The 16,756-nt window shown below is 48.5% G+C and overlaps 2 protein-coding genes across 5 annotated transcripts in view; both read left to right on the plus strand.

The window, feature by feature from the left end:
* HSPA12A (heat shock protein family A (Hsp70) member 12A) overlaps positions 1-7,177 on the plus strand; it is a 158,627-nt gene extending 151,450 nt beyond the window's left edge. For all 4 annotated transcript variants that reach the window (XM_073240334.1, XM_073240333.1, XM_073240336.1 and 1 more), the window contains 2 exons: positions 1,995-2,098; positions 3,002-7,177. In XM_073240334.1, coding sequence (XP_073096435.1) covers positions 1,995-2,098; positions 3,002-3,639 — 742 coding nt within the window. In that variant the 3' untranslated portion in view covers positions 3,640-7,177. The remainder of the gene's footprint in view (positions 1-1,994; positions 2,099-3,001) is intronic.
* A 130-nt stretch (positions 7,178-7,307) lies between these two features.
* SPMIP5 (sperm microtubule inner protein 5) lies at positions 7,308-15,330 on the plus strand. The gene is made up of 6 exons (XM_017674972.3): positions 7,308-8,622; positions 9,901-9,966; positions 12,289-12,507; positions 13,980-14,166; positions 14,654-14,754; positions 14,874-15,330. The coding sequence occupies exons 2-6, from the start codon at positions 9,912-9,914 to the stop codon at positions 15,017-15,019; spliced, it is 708 nt and encodes a 235-aa protein (XP_017530461.3). The 5' UTR covers positions 7,308-8,622; positions 9,901-9,911; the 3' UTR covers positions 15,020-15,330.
* Positions 15,331-16,756: the final 1,426 nt, after the last annotated feature.

Genomic DNA, 16,756 nt, shown 5'->3' on the forward strand with positions numbered 1-16,756 from the left:
GGCAGCCATACATAGCAGTGATCTGATTTGCCTGTTAAGTCCCACTTAATAAATAGGGTTCCCCCTCCTGTGTTTTCTTTGTAATTTATTAGGTGACAAAGCAGATTGTTTGTCCCAGAATTTCCTACTGTCTGGGCTTTGCTCACTGCTTACCCACACAATGTGTTCTTCTGTCCCCTGGTACTTTTTACAAATTGGGAGATTTAGCCAGAGGTTCAATCAGATTTAAATTTGAGTTTTTGGCAAATCTGCTTCATGGTTGGTAGTATTTCCTATTGCATCAGACTAGGGCACACATAGTGCTTGTTTGTCACTTCTTTTGTGATATCAGTGGCCACAGATGCACACTGCCTGGGTCCATGAACCTAAGGGTGGCCCCGTGATTCTCCCATTATTCTATCACTCCTTCCTTAAGTAGCTAGAATATTTCTGTAGAGAGAAACTTTTCTCCTCAAAGGTTTGACTTTCCCGAAGTCCAGTCCATATTGGAAAGCCATGACAAACACTTGGTCCTTTCTCTCCATTTATACATCTTTTGTTAAAATTGTTGATTTCCTAGCACGCTGCAAAGAGACAAATGAATTTTTTTCTTATATGGGGGCACATTAAGTATTCTTGGATTTAAGCATTTTGGTACATTTTAACCATGGCAGTTATATCCTTATTGATACTCAAATTGACTCATCTTGGCAGTAGGAGCTTCTTCACGTTGGCTGCTGAGTCTCACTGACGTGACATTTGAGGTCTTTGACAGCCTAGGCCTTCTGGTATGTGAAGATGCTCTAGGCTCATCTGGCGTATTCCCTACCCTAATCCTGCAATTGGCACTTCCTCTAAGAAGCCCTTTCCTTTAGTGGGAAACAAAGTGGATTTGATTCCAGGTCTTCTTGACCTTGGAACAGGGTCCTAGCTGAACTCCTACTAGGCTAGATGTTTTCTCTACCCTGTTGGTCCGCTACAAAGGCACCTACTCCAAGTAAATCCCAAGTCCTACCTGCACAATGCTGGGGGCTGCCGGCTCTCCTACTGGGTCCCCTGGCTGCAGCCGGCCATTGGGTCACTTCATACCACACCACACCGCATTGTCCTTTGGCCTTGGCCACGGAAAGAATTCCTGGCTGGGGAGACGTGGCAGCATTGAGAATGTGATGCTGGGAAGCAGCTGGTATGTGCTTTGCTTCAGGAACTGAAAAACCATTGGCTTGGTCCCTTTGAACTTTAGAACAGGTGGGGCATGCATTGCCGAAACAGTCCCTAGCATTCCTTTAGTGTCAGAAAGTTTCCAAAGTGTTCTCATGGGCAGGGTACTTAATTTGATCTTCACAACAACCCCTGTGAGGGGGCAAGGCAACTGGCATTATTCCTGATTTCCAGATGAGAAGACCAGAGCTCAGAGAAAAATGTAGGCCAACTCGCCAAAGTCCCACAGCTACTGCATGAGGGAGGCCAGGCTGGAGCCCAGCAATCCCGACTCCCTGTCCAGTGCTTTGGACGCGCCACACTTTTGACAGAGATAATGAGAGGCATCTGGTAGGATTAGGCTCAACACTGCCATGGGGCAGGTGCCCGCCAAGCCTGAAGGAGATGCTCCTGAGCACGCAGGTTGCTACCCTTCAGTGGCAGTGCAGGTGATGATTGTGTGTACCTTTAATAGACTCGATTCCACCTATTGCTGGATTCAAAATGTGGTCATCCAACCGACAGAGATCTCTGTATTTATGTCCCTATCCTTTGTACTAGACTGTAGCTTCCACTGTTCCAGGGGAAGGGTGGGCCACAACCAAAAGCAAGGAGAACTGGAGAGCTTATGTCTTAGCTTTTGAGCTGCTAAGGGTCCAGATCCTGGCAGTTCAGGGTATGTCCAAGGACTTTCCTAACTCTCTCTGCCCCCCTGTGATGTGACAGCTGCTCTGCCGGGACCCCCGTCTGTGCAGACTAGCCTAGGAATCATTCATACACTCAGCACTTGTTTCTCTCTGTGCCACGCCCCACAGTGTGGATTTTGTGAAGTGGTCCTCGCAGGGGATGCTGAGGATGAGTCCAGACGCGATGAATGCCCTTTTTAAGCCGACCATTGACAGCATCATCGAGCATCTCCGTAAGTACCAGCCAGGGCTCGGCCACTCAGCGGGGTAGAGCCAAGAATGGGGACTGACTGTTCCAGCATCACCAGCCAGTGGGGTGCAGGGGGTCCCAGCTGGGAGCCACAGGCCAGAGCCCCTGTAGGAGTAGGCAGGGCCTGGGCACGTAGGAGGCTCACTCGAGGGAGGCTGTGGGGCACAGGCTCTGGAACCCTCCCACCAGGTCCTTCAAGCAGCTGGGAGCCTGTCTGCACTCAGGCATTCCATTTGCCTTTGGAAGTCAGACAGCTAAGACTCTACAGCAGTATTTTTCTCGAGGCCCTAGGGAATACACTGTCTTTCCTTTATCAGAACCGTAGCCCTTGCTGGGGAGAAGGAGCTGTTGTGTGGGCACAGGGGGCAGACAGCCTCTGGCCATGCGGTTGTCCTGCTATCTCGGTGGCCCCCACCCAGGGACACCCAGTAGACTCACTGGGGACCTTCTTCAGTATCCAGGCCTCACATCCACTTACCACCCCTTGCTAACCAAATCAGAAGCCCTAGGAGAGGGATGGGATCTTTATGAAAACCAAAGAATGATACTGATGACAGCCTGCCTTGACCCACTTAATAGGACCACAGGTTCGGAGAGTGCCAGATGCATTTGTGCCTAACAAATCACTACTTAAATGACCACCACCTCTCTGTTCGAATGGTGTCTATTTAGCAGTAGCTTTGCTTTTTATTCCTGAGCATATCCATGTGCAAGCCCCCTTTCTAAAGATGACCAGCTCTACAAGAATTCTGTTCAACCAGCTCAGACTAAGCCTGTCCTCCGGTTGGCCCAGTGGTTCTGTCCATTCTCCACATTCTCGGCCACTCTGTCCCCCTTGGCTGCTGACTTTTGGTGACTGGAAGCTGTCCCTCCTCTTCTCTTCCAGGGGACCTGTTTCAGAAGCCCGAAGTGTCCACTGTCAAGTTCCTCTTCCTGGTGGGTGGCTTTGCGGAAGCGCCCCTCCTGCAGCAGGCCGTGCAGGCTGCCTTCGGCAACACGTGCCGCATCATCATCCCCCAGGACGTGGGCCTCACCATCCTCAAGGGTGCTGTCCTCTTCGGCCTGGACCCTGCTGTCATCAAGGTGCGCCGGTCCCCACTGACCTATGGGGTGGGTGTGCTGAACCGCTACGTGGAGGGCAGGCACCCGCCTGAGAAGCTGCTGGTGAAGGACGGCACTCGCTGGTGCACCGATGTCTTCGACAAGTTCATCTCTGCTGACCAGTCGGTGGCCCTGGGCGAGCTGGTCAAGCGTAGCTACACCCCGGCCAAGCCCTCCCAGCTGGTCATTGTCATCAACATCTACAGCTCTGAGCATGACAACGTGAGCTTCATCACTGACCCTGGGGTGAAGAAGTGCGGCACGCTCCGCCTGGATCTCACGGGGACCAGCGGCACGGCCGTGCCCGCCCGGAGGGAGATCCAGACCCTCATGCAGTTCGGGGACACCGAGATCAAGGCCATGGCCATCGATATAGCCACCTCCAAGAGTGTCAAGGTTGGGATTGACTTCTTAAATTACTAACCAGCCACCCCGCCACCTGCTCCCTCGGACCCAGCTCACCTGCATCCGCTGACCTCAACCCTGACTGTTCTTTCCCTGTCCTTGACCCTTGCCTCTGCCCACCTGAATTTCAGCAGGGAAGATGAGAACAACCAGGGATAGAAATAATTTGGAATTTTTGAGGGCACACTGGAGTCAGAAAAACTGTCGGAACTTGAGATCCAGGTTTGGGGATAAGAAAAGATCTAGAAAAGCAGCTAGTTTTCGTAGGCACACAGTGGTGAAACATCCACCCAGCAAGGGGATCCATGCATATCTGCAGCAGTGGCTGAGCCTGCTCCGAGCAGATCTCCATTTAGTGAACTTCGGATGCTATTGCTATCTTTCTAGATTTGAAATAAGATCCTTGAGCCGGGAGGGATTCTTCATCTCTTTGAGGCTTTCCTTTTTACATCTTTTGGATGGCAGTCAATACAAAATGCCACCCATCTGCAGTTAATTCCTTTTCATCATCATGTGATTAAAAGTGGTGATTCAGTGGGAATGGGGAGTGTTTGTAGCCGGTGGGAGAAGACTGCCTACACTGGGCACTATTTTAGGTTCTCATAATTTAAAGTCCAAATAGGTTTAGTGAAGAAAAATGGTAGCCTCGGCTTATCCACTAGGATTTATGTGAGTGGGGTAGCTGACCCCTCAACTTCTCAGCAGGGAAAAACTTGATTCGAGGGAAATGGCTATTAAATCAATGCTGACATATCTCAAATTATATGCTGTGACATAATTCCCCAAGTGCCAAATCCTGATTTCTGAATTCATAAGGGATTCTAGTTAACCTTAGGGGGATTCTGTGAAGAAATGAGGTTGCAGTTGGCTTTGTTCACATCACCAAGCCCAGGAGTCCGGAACAATCCTTCACCTTAACAAGCATATGTATTTAAAATTTTAACTTTCTCCTCCCTGACCACCCTCATCTCCCTGAGAGTCTGGTCCATGTAGTCCCACATTTTGAAAATAATACATCGGTGATAGATACACAGGCAGAGAAGCTGTTCTTGGAAATGTTTCACTAAAATCATCAGCTTTTAAAGTCTATTTAAAAGGAATTCATAGATCTGTACTTGATAAATTCAGCCACGGTTTTTCAGAGCAGATTTGAGCATCATCAGGATGGGAACTGCCTGGATGCTTCTTAAATACGGGTTTCTGGGTCCCATCTCTTCCCCTTTAGGAAATGAAGTCAAGTCTTGGAGAGAGGAACCAGAATCTGCATTTTTAGTAGGTGCCACAGGGGACTGTAGTCCCACTGAGATTTGAGATCTAACTTTAGGTTTTGTTGAAAGATGAAGCACAGACGGGAGCTTGCAGCCTCTGGCCTTCCTCTTCGGGGTCCCCTGGGGGAGGGTTTACAAGTGAAGAGCCCTGATCCCACTCCTTCCTTTCTTGTGACGGGGCTGGGGCTCCACCAGGCACGGGGATGGTGCTTTCAGCCCCCACAGGAAGGGCCTGGAGAGAAAAAAAATTCAAAGGCCGTATTCTGAGGATGGGGCTGAGGACCCTGTGTCTGCATTCTCCACTCCCATCCCCACCTGCAAAGCCGGTCGTCTTCAACATTCAGGAACCATCTGAGGAAAAAGAATAAAGAATCTGACGTGCAACCCACCTGATCTTTTCAAAGCTGTCTTTTCCACGTGCTGGAATTCATTCCGATTTAAATCCCTGGAAGCATGAATAATGAATGAGGGAGGATGAGCGAACTCACTTTGAATGCAAGCTGGAGGCAGAAACCATTACCATAGCCCATATGCAGATTTTAAATGGCATTTCCAAGTTCATTTTAACATGTCTTCTTTCTCACTTCGCCTGCTGCAGAATGCCCTCCTTGAATGTGGAACATGAATAAACCACACAACTAGAGAATGCTAGTCACATGACTCGGTGGCCAGATCTCACACCCAGGCACAAGGGTGTGTTTGCCAGGGTTCTCTTGCTGCCTGCTCTGCTTCAAAAGCTACACGTTATGGGGTCTGTCTTTGGTGTTGCCAGCCATATTCTGCAAATAAGACTTTTCAATTTAGTTATAAGTAATATAATTTTATGTACATACACTATTAGAATATTGTACAGAATCTTTATTTCTACAATACGCTTTTCTTGTTGGAAAGAAAAAAAGGAAAATGCTCTTTGAATCTTGTTGATGACATTGCTGCCTTTAATTGTTCATGGTTTCATTTCTTAATTGTCTTACTAATCGATTTGTACCAATGCTAAGCTATAGACTATGTATGCAAGACTAAGCAATAGACTAGGGTCAGAATATTCTGAACAAATGGACCACCTGGATCAACAGCTTCATTAGACCCTTCTATGTGCACCTCCTTCCCAAAGGGTCCCAAGTTATATTTAAAGGAGCATAATAATGTATCAATTCTCCTGTCCAGTCCTTGAGAGCTGAACATTCTAGTTCTGTTAGCAGTGTGACTGCAGAGACAGACCTATGAAGACTCGGTGTCCCTGTAGGGTTATCACCCTCTGCTTGTGGGGCAGAGCCATCACCCTGAGGGCAAAGTGTGGACCACCACTTGTGGTGTGTCAGTACACGGGTAAGTGTGTGAGTGGCACAGTCAAGTCCTTTTTTTGGCTAATGTAGGACCTTTCCCACCTTGCACTGAGGATGTCTCATCTATTTCTCTGAAACGAGCTGGTTGAAATCTGCAATGTTGGCACATAGATGATGGAGAGGGGGTGATAATTTTACTGGACTTAATCCTGGCCCCAGAGATGCTGCCCCATTAGTTGAACTTATTAAAGGGAATCCCCCAATCCATCCCACCTCCTCCCTCCTGGAAATATTCTGGAATGAGAGCCCTGGATAATTTCATCTGGACACATTTTATAACCTTAGATAGTTTCTAAAAGGCCTGTTGTCTTGACCCATTACTCAGTTGCCGCTGGCATGTACTATCTGATGTTCATGTTTCTTGGAAGCAGAACTATCTCAGGATTTCTTTTGTTGCTGCCTTTCTGTCCACAGCAGCTATTACTAAGTGCTGAGTGACAGGCAAGCCACAGACATACAAGACAGGCAAGAAGAAAGAAGAGACAGACAAGACTTTTTACAGTGATGGCTAAGATGAGTCCAGATTTTAGAGTCCACCCTACCCTTAGAATGTTATTTAAATCAAGTTTAGCTTTTAGAGTCCAGGTCTGGTTAATTGCCAGGGTGGCAAAGAATCGCATGCATCAATATAAACAGGAGTCAAAATGCATTATTAGTTGAAGATCGAATTTCACATTGTAGAGATGAAATAGCTGTGATTAAGCTGCATATTTATGCTGGGAAATGGCTTAAGTGAATGACTAGTATAAAAGTTGTTGGCCATAATGTCACACTTCTCATCTGCTTGGAATATGGAACTATATTCTAAACTATCAGCCATTGGGGTCTTGTTCACTACAAGATCAATTCACACTTCACAGAACTTTTCAGCCATTCACAACTTGACAAGATTGTACCCGCAAACTCTGTCTTCACAGATGTCTAATAAAGCAAAACTCTGGATCTCAGTGTGGCCCAGACTTCTTTTTCTGCACTCTGACTTTGTCAGTGGAATTACAGATCCATCATTACTGACCTCCCTCTCCATCCCATCTCAGGTGGAGATTGATTTTTGGGCCTTTTCCTAGGTGTTGCAGGCTTTATTAAAGTTCATTCCAATAAGACTGGCTCCTTTGTTCACTGGGAACCCAGGCTGCATCGATGCCCACCAAGCTAAAGGAAGCAGGCAGGCCGGAGAGAAGACATGAGCCAGGGTGGCCCACGTCCTTAAAATGAAAGTCCTTTGGAAAAAAGTAGAAGGCGGGGACTGGTGCCTGGCCCCCTGGTCTCCTGGTAGGCGTACCAAGCTGGCTGCTGCATCTAGAGTCCTGGGTGTATTACAGCTCTATGTCTGGGTCACCCTCCTGAGTTGGCCCTAGAAGCTTCTGCGTAGTCCGAGGTGGGGTCCTAGGACCCAGAGGGAGGTAATAGATTCTTCCCAAGTGGGTAGATCCATCAGCCTTCAGCTGGTTTCAGTTCCCAGGAGAGCAGAGGTGGGGGAGGCTGGGAGGTGCAGGAAAACAAACGTGGGAAAGCGGTGTCGGCAGGCAGGTGTAGGCTTCTCTCTGTGCAGGAAACAGCTGGGCCCAGCAGCCTGTGGAGGCCACTCCTACCCTCTGGGCATCCTGGTTTCAATCCAGCGAGAGGAAGGCTTAGGCCCCCACTTTGACCCCCAAAACTGAGGCTGGTTAGAAAGGACCTTGGCCCCACTTCCCTGGCACCCCGCTGTCATTGTGGCACATCACCCCTTCCTGCCCCCTCACCATCCAGGCCTTCTGGAAGTACGGTCTTTCCTGATAAGGAACAAGACTAGGGGCAGCGGTGGGGGAGGCCCAAACTGTCATGGCCAAGGCCTCTCCCGCCGGGCCCAACTGCAGCCTCTACAGTGGGAAAGGCGGCTGGGACGTGGCAAGGGCCTTCCCTTGGCCCGGCTGTTCCCCCACCGACAAGAGCGCCCGGCCGCGGAGACCATGTGCAGCTATTTAAACCGACTTCACAGGCCGAGATGTGCTGGACAAATCCCTGGCTTTCACGCCCAGGTCCATGCCGAGCTGGAGCAGGGTGAGCATCGCCATGTCCACTTGGCCCCCGCAGCGCGCGGCAGGCTGAGGAGGGGGCGGGGCCATCTGCCGGCCCCGCCCCGTACGCTGCGCGGTGAGCACACAAAGGCCGGGAGGCCGCAGAGGCCGGGCCAGGTGAGCGCCGCTGCAGCGGATGAGGCAAGGGCTGCGCGGCCGTCCCTGACTCCTGGCTGGGTCCCTCCACTCACCTCCTCCCTCTGGGCTGGCCGGCGGGAGGGGTCTGCAGGCCCCGGTGCGCACCTGGGCTACATATCCTGCCCTCGGAGCGGGAGGTCATCTGCTCGGACTTCCTTGGATGTTAGAACCCTCAAACAAATCACTTAGCCGGTCTGTGCCTCATTTATGGGGACTCGAATAAGCGCTAACCCTTAGGGCGGCTGTGAGGATGTAACAAGAACGCAGAAGCGCCTTCAGCCCCGTCACAGCGAGCGTTCTGTAAATGTCTGAACTGTGTTAAAAATTCCCATCGTTGCTGACCAAATCCTGACTATGGACCTCCCCTCCACACCTGAGGCCACCCGCCCTGGCCTCCAGGGAAGCCCTTTGAGAGATGAACCGGGTTGGCAGGGTCGGACATGGCAGCATCAATAGATGCCATACACAGGACCCGGCCCCGTAGGCTATCTGGAAGGGGGAAGGGGTACAGCTCAGGAGACACCATGGCCCCCCATTCGGCACCCCCTGCCTCTACTCACTCATCTTGAACTCCATGCCAGCCTTTTGAGACTTCCAATCCCTTCCAGCCAGAACTTACCCTAATTCTTTGTTGAGGGGCTATCTTGTGCATTGCAGCACCCTTGCCTCTATTCACTAGATGCCAGTAGCTCCCCATCCCTCAGCTGGGACCACAAAACTGTCTCCCGACATTGCCAGATGTCTTGAGGGTGGTGGTGGCGACAGCAAAAATCATCACTGTACCCTGATTCCAGCCACCTGGTAAAGAAGGGCTCTGGGGTGAGGATACTCCATCTCTCCCCTTCCCCGAGGTTCATGAGCCTTACCTGGGGGCTCCTAGAGCTTCTCATCTTTATATATTCCTCTGCTGTAGCTGGTGGCCATAGTGTGTATACAATTCACTATTGCTTGTTGGACAGATGGACAGAAAGCCCCAGGGGAGGGGAGAATGCACCCCTGTTCTAAGTTCATGTAAAAGGTGAACACCCTTGCTACCAGGCACTGATTTTATAACCGAAACCAGCTATGTCTACTGGTCTTGTATAAGATGTGGTGCTGCCTGCAGTGGATCTGTGGCATCTTGCTACACTGATGGACAGTGACTGCATTGGAGTATGGGTGGGGACTTGATAATAAGGGTGAATATAGTAACCACATTGTTTTTTCATGTCAAACCTTCATAAGAGTGTATATCAATCATACCTTAATAAAAAAAAAAGATCTATGAGATAAAAAATATTGAACTTGTATGCTCCTAAGAATATAGCCTAAAAAATAAAAAAAAATAAAAAAAAGATGTGGTGCTGCCTGTCTGCCCCAGCCCCTTGGCAAGGTCACTGTTCTCCCTAGGGCACTAGCTCATACACAGGGAGTTCTTGAGGCAGGGACGTTTGACGAGACAAGTTCATTCCTTCTTCCTTTTGTTAACAGAGAGTGAAAACATGGAATCTTCCAAGACGTTCATGAGACACCTGCCAATCACACCAGGTTATAGTGGTAAGTGGTGACGTGCCCTGCAGACGTGCCTGGCTAGAGAGACATGCTCTTGGTCACTGTCCCTGCCTTGGGCCATTGTCCATGGCTGTCTTCACTGATTGAACCAGTACGGGCCCTTTAGCTTATAAGACACTTGTTGAAAGTACTCCATGGCTGAAGATGGCTGATAACTGGGTTCTGATAAATGGAGAGATAGGACATGGCCTCATATGCAGGAAGCACTTAATGTCCGTGGAATGTATTTGGACCTGGCTAGACACAGTGCTGTGGGAATAGACACAATGAATGAGCCGAGGCACTGTCCTTCCCAAGTTGGGCTTTCTCTAGTCTTGCACTAGGGCCGCTCTTATGGTCCTGTACCATCCTGTGTCTCTCAAGGGAAGGGTGACCAACTGCCTTGCTTTGCCTGGAATGGTTCTGGTTTTAGCACTGATGTGGAAAGTCCTACATCCCAGGCATACCTCAGTCCTTGGCAAACCAGGATAATTGGTCACCCTACCTAAAGCCTTCTGCTCAAGCTTCTGGGCTACTGAGAACTACTAAGTCACATTACTATGACAAACCCAGTGGTCCCCAGAGGATCTCAGCTCTCACATGCAGGTATTCCTAGGAGGGGAGGTGTATGAGGAATATTCCAAGATTGCCCAGCCTCACCCTGGTCCTACTGGCTAAGAGGGCAGGTTTTGGATTCTAATAAACGGAAGCTTCGGTCCTTGCTTGGCCACTATGTATGTGATTGTAAGTAAGTTACTTAAATCTGAAAGGGGTGTGTTAGTGTCCTAGGGCTGCTGTTTAAAACAGCAGATCTTCAGTCTCTCACAGTTCTGGAGGCTAGAAGTCTGAAATCAGGGTGTCTGCAGGGCCATGCTCCCTCTGAAGCCTCTAGGGTAGGATCCTTGCCTCTCCCAGCTCCTGGTGTTTGTCAGCTGTGCTGTGTCACTCCAGTCTCTACCTCCATCTTCGCATGACTCCACGTGGTCTTCTGTCTAGTATCTGTGTATTTGTTTTGCAAACCTCCCTCTCCTTCCTCTTATAAGGACACAGGGATTGGATTTAGGGCCCTCCCTAAATCTAGGATGATCTCATTTCCAAAACCTTCATTATATCTGCAAAGACCCTATTTCCAGATACAGTCACATTCACAGGTACCAGTGGTTAGGACTTGGATGTACCTATTAGGGGAACATAGTTCAGTCCACTACATGGGATAACAATAGATTCCTCATCAGATTGCTGTTTGGCTTAAAGGAGCCAACATACAAAACCTACTTAAAATGTCTTGGCCCTTAGCAGGACTCAATGAAAAGAACTTGTATTCCTGTATGTATGCATATACATAATTATATAAAATCTATGCAGATCAAATTAGGCCTGATGGAGGATAAATCACTGTGGCAGAGTCCCTAGGTTTCTACAGTTTCACCATCGACATTATGGAATCTTTTAATTGCCCAAGAGTTGGGGAGACTGGATGGTAGGAGAACTTGAAGATCACATATATATCCTACAATAGTAATTAGGTTCTTCCTGAGGCAGCTTCTTGCAGGGAACAGGAGATAGGGAATTCTGCTTTCAACTCTTAAGTCAGGTTTTCTTCACCTAGGGACAAAGACAAAATGTGGGCTCCAATATCGAGAGTTATTTATTTATTTTGCAGTTTAAAACCAAGTCCTTAAGCAGTTTTTCCTCACTTGTTCTTTTTAAAAATGTTTTTTTCTGACAATATTACAGTACAAAGGATTCAGCATTCAGTTTAAATAAATAGTTGTGTTTTACCCATACTAATTGTAATGATTATATGTTATTTTGTGGGAAATGGTGAAAAATTGTTCCAGGGGTGGTCTTGCAGATAATGAATTTACTTTTTTGTGTAATAGGTCTCTGCTTTTAATAAGCCTGCAATTTCCTGATAGTCCAACGAGAAAGATCCCAAATTGCATTTGGGAAGTGTCAAGGAAAATAAGCGTTTTTTTCTGAAAAGATGGATAATTTCAATTACTCCTCAGACTATCATTTTGGTCCATTAAATGCCTTCCCCATCTTCTGTGCAGGCTGACATCAGGGGCTTTGCTATGCCAGAATATTACTGTCATTGCCTTTGTTGAAACGGGCCTTCCCTCCCCAGCTCCAAGGTCATTTTTGCGGCCTTGGGAGGGCCGAGCTGCATTGAGAGCAACACCACTGCTTGTATTAATGGCCTTTGGGAAAATGCAGTGCTGCTGGCTGAAGAAGAAATGTCAAAGGCGGGGCTGACACAGTGGGGCATTTAGGCAGGCTCCAAATCCCTTGCTCTGAAGGCTCTGATTCCGTTGGCTTTTGCAGGCTTCGTGCCGTACCTTAGCTGTGAGGGAACCTCCGTCGAGGATGACATGTCCCACTGTCTGAAAACCTTCCAGGAGAACACACAGCGATATAAAGACCGGCTGGAGGAACTCCGCTGCTCCGTGGCCACTGCCCAGAAACTAAAGCCCACCTGCTCCGAGGAGATGGTCTTGCAGGCCCTGCACCAGTACCACCAGCAGTACCACCCCATGGAGCTGGGTACTGGCTCTGGGCACACATCCCCTTTGTCCCCGGGCCCAAGGGCAGGGCCTGGCAGGCCCACTGAACTGCCGCAGAGAGCACACACCCCAGCACAGCTGCAAATCCCCAGGAGGCAGTGTGAAGCGGAAAGGCTTGGTTTCTTAAAATGTAAAAAGAAACATTTCCAGGGGGAGAGGGACAGAGTCCTGGTCAGGGAAGAGGGTGCTGGGAACTATGACCCCTAGCAGGACACCACAAATGTTCAGACACTGGCAGCTGTCTCAATAAGTTTCACATTTTAGAAGCTTTCTCTGTGCTGAGCACCATTAGTTCATTAACCACCCACAACAATCCTATGAGGTGGAAGCTATTAATCCCTATTAAGAGATAGCAGAAATGAAGCTTTGAAAGAAGTATTGTCCCTTGCCTGAAGTCACCTGGGTTTGAAACCAGCTCCTCCAGGTACCAGTTGGATGAGAAAGAGTTTTACCCTTAGTAACAACCACAATAATGACAAAAACAACAGATGATATGATTATATAATGTTGTTAATCACAACAATTTGCCCTAGATTATTTTTAAGGTCTAAAGGCCTATAGGAAAAGTAATGGACTGATTGCCTTTATTATTATTGCTGTAATGGTTTGGGGACTATTCGAGGCCACACACTGACTCACTTGTTGGTGCTTTAACAGTTTCCAAGCCATTGCAAAGAACATCTGCCTAAGAATTGGGGATTTAGCCCAGCTCTGTGCCTGTTTGCTGTGTGACCTAGGGCAGCTCACATCCCCTCTCTGGGCTATAGTTCCTTCATGCAGGTTAGGGAAGGATGGACTAGATGTTCTCCATGGCGCCTTCAGGCTCTGAGGTTCTGGAACTCAGTGGCCTACTTGGAGTCTTACAGCATCTGAAGGAGGCAGGTGGGGCAGAATCTTCCATCTCACAAGTTAGAAATTGCCCACGGGCAGCCAGCCAGCCAGCCAGAGGTGTTCATGACCTGATGGTGGTTCCCCAGTGTTGAATCTCATGTGCTTTCTCCTGACCTGGACGCTGCTCTCGATTTTCTTATGCAAACAGGGAAAGAACAACTTGTGAAGCCTTTTTTTATTACTCAGAGAAAGGAGCAGGATCGATCCGTTTAAGAGGAAGAACTTGAGAATCAGACAGACTCAGGTTTGAATCGCGGCCCTCCCGCTTCCTTGCCATGTGACTTTGGCCGAGTCTCTTTCAGTCTCTTTAAGTTATCCGTCTCCTCCAGTAAGAATGGTGCCGTCTTCATGCAGTTTGTGAGAAAGTAAAAGAGAGACTGTATGTAAAGCGCTGACCAAGGTGCCCGGCACACAGAATCAGCCAGCCCGTCCTAGCTGCCCTTAGTACCCCTAGAAGCCTAGGGGTTCGCCGGGGCTCACTGCTGGGTGCCAGCTAACTGGGAGCACTGCCCACTATGTGGCTCCTCAAAGCCCTCAGGCAGCATGGTGTTTTTTTTATAGAATGCAAAGACGTCAAGAGACCTCTCCAGGAGCCCCCGATCCCTGGCTGGGCAGGCTACCTGCCGAGGGCCAGGGTCACTGAGTTAGGCTGTGCCACACGGTACACAGTCATGGCCAGAAACTGCTACAGAGACTTCCTGGACATCACGGAGCGGGCCAAGAGAGCGCACCTGAAGCCGTGTGAGGAGTAAGTCTGGCACGGGGAAAGGCAGATCTTGGGCCAGAGGGTTCCCAGGTCTCCCTCCCAGCACTGGGGTTGTTTCGTGTCTGATTTGTTTGACAGGAGGGGCCTTGCTTATAATCGCAGGGCCTTCCCAGGAGGTGGCCACCCTCTCTCATTACTTGTGCCCAGCTTTCTCCAGATGCCCTGCTTGTGGTCTTTGCTGGTTTGTAGGGCGAGGCTGGGAGTAAAATCTAATGGAGCCACCTGTCCTGGCAGCAACATAGGGCCCAAGGGTGCTTATGGAGGGAGATGGCTGGGCACTGTATAGGGTGGCTCTTTGACCTCAGTTTTCCCTTCTGTAAAATGGAGATGATAATCTTTACCTTTAGGATAAATTGTAAGGATTAGAAATAAACATACCACGTTCACAAGGAACCTGCATGGGTTATATTTCTTCTTCTTTTCATTATTAACCAAAGGAGTAACTCTAGGATTTTTGTTCTTACTTTAGAATATACGGAGTTAGGTCTACACAACCTCCTCCTGCCCCTTCTCCAAAAGTTTTGCAGCACAAAGGGCTGCTGCCAAAATATCCGGATTTCTCTATTCCAGGTACTGGACAACTCTTTCTTTCCTTCCTACTATTTTTAGAAAGAGGATGGTGTTTGCAGTTGCTTCTCCACATATCTGGGCCATCTGCCTGCAATTCCTGGGCATGGTTTCTTTTCCAGGTGGTAGCTGTCCTGCCCTTGGAAGACCCATGATAGAGGACCCCAGGCCTCCACTGATGTGTGGCTATGCTCAGAGGCCAAATGTGTCATGCAACAGGAAGAGTTATCTAGAACCACTGAACTCAGCAAAGTATACGGAAGGCTAGAAGTGGGGAGCACGCCAAGGAGAAGGGAACTATAAGGGCGCTCAAAAGCTCGCGGTTCTGACATGAGGATTAGCCCCCACCAACCCCCCCGCCACACCTTGACGAGCACTAGGGAAATTTCATAGAATAAGAATCCTTTCAACTGCCGCCTGCACCCTCACTGGTTGGCAGTAGCATGTCATTAATGATAAAGACTTTTTATTGTCATGTGAGAATAAAGAGGATACTTCACATCATGCTGAAGGTTTCTGTTGAGGGGGTTTCCAAGTTACATTGACCTTGGGAAGAACCAGGTGACAGTTCCCAACACTGGCACCACAGATGCCATGAGCACCCAGCCCTGGTGGTTCGGGGCCCCAGATCTCAGGAGAGCCCAGCTGGCAGACCCCAGAGGGTTGACTTTCACAGGGCTGCTGTTATAGCACCTCCACCTGGGCGGCATAAGACAACAAAAATGTATTGTTTCATAGCTCTGGAGATGGGAAGTCCACACTCAAGATGTGAGCAGGACCATGCTCCCTCTGAAACCGGAACGGGGAATCCCTCCTTGCCTCTGTCCAGCTCGTGGTCTGCTGGCACTCCTTGGTGTTCCTTGGAACATACTTCAGTCTTGGTCTTTATCATCAAATGGCACTTCTTGGTGTCTTTGTGTCTCCACGGGGCCGTCCAAGATACCAGTCTCATTGGATGAGGGCCCAGTCTTCTCTGGGATGAGCTCACCTCAACTTTGCTAATACCCCTGAAGTGATCCTATCCCCAAAGAGGTCACACTCTGGGGATTGGGATGTTGACACATCTTTTGATGGGGACACAATTCAACCCATAACACTGGCTGACCTCTTCTTACCGCCGACAGGCCCTCTTTCTGATCTCACTCTGAGTCATTGGCACTCAGAAGAAAGCAAAAGCAGCCCAGGGGGTCATGAGGCCATTGGCATCAAACAGTCCAAGATGCGCAGAGCCAAAAGATGCAGCAAGCGTTTGTGGGTATTTTCCCCAAGGTGGGAATTGTTACCTGGGCTTCCTGCATCCCCAGGGCTCTGTGAGTGGAAATCAGGAGTCAGATCTTTGACTCTTATGAGAAAAAGAACTTTGATGGGAAAAAATATTACATCTTTGTTTTTAGTAAAAGTCAAATTTAGTATTTCCTTCATGTATGAGTATAGGCCACAGACCCCAGCCAGACCTGTCACCTTCGCCTGATAGAAATTACACATCACTCCACATCATAAGACATGTGTTGCAAACAGCTCAAAATAATGTTAATGTTGATTGCTACTTTATAATTATCATAGTTACTAGAGCTACTATATCTACTCTCTTTAACATATTGTTTTTGTTCTTATATTTTGATACTATTTCAACATAATTAATTTCCTTTGTAATCTTGTGTTTTACTTTATGCATTTAAAATGTGATTCTGAGAAGAGCTCATAGGTTTCACCTGCCAGCCAGAGGGTCCCTGGCATAGAAATAGACAAGAACAAAATGCAGCTGCAACCCAAACCCACTGGACCTGAGATTCTAGTACATTCCATTATTAAAAAATAATGTGATAGGAGGGAAAATATTTATGATACTGTGCATGAAAAATACAGGCTATAAAACTGTACAGTGACAGCAAACTCCTGTGTACACGTACACACACTGTAATCTGTTTTTTGTTTAAAAGAAAGGTGGGGGTGGAGGGAGCTAACCCATAATGCTAACAGTGGTTATTGGGGGTAATGGTGCCCT

The sequence above is a fragment of the Manis javanica genome, chromosome 7 (genome assembly GCF_040802235.1).
Source record: "Manis javanica isolate MJ-LG chromosome 7, MJ_LKY, whole genome shotgun sequence".
NCBI lineage: Eukaryota > Metazoa > Chordata > Mammalia > Pholidota > Manidae > Manis > Manis javanica.

Bases quoted from the DNA above. Each gene is read 5' to 3' on its own strand.
- SPMIP5 (XM_017674972.3), top strand. From the start codon at position 9,912: ATGGAATCTTCCAAGACGTTCATGAGACACCTGCCAATCACACCAGGT. The intron at 12,508-13,979 runs GTACTGGCTCTG...TTTTTTTTATAG, and splicing joins GTACCACCCCATGGAGCTGG to AATGCAAAGACGTCAAGAGA. The intron at 14,167-14,653 runs GTAAGTCTGGCA...TTCTTACTTTAG, and splicing joins CACCTGAAGCCGTGTGAGGA to AATATACGGAGTTAGGTCTA.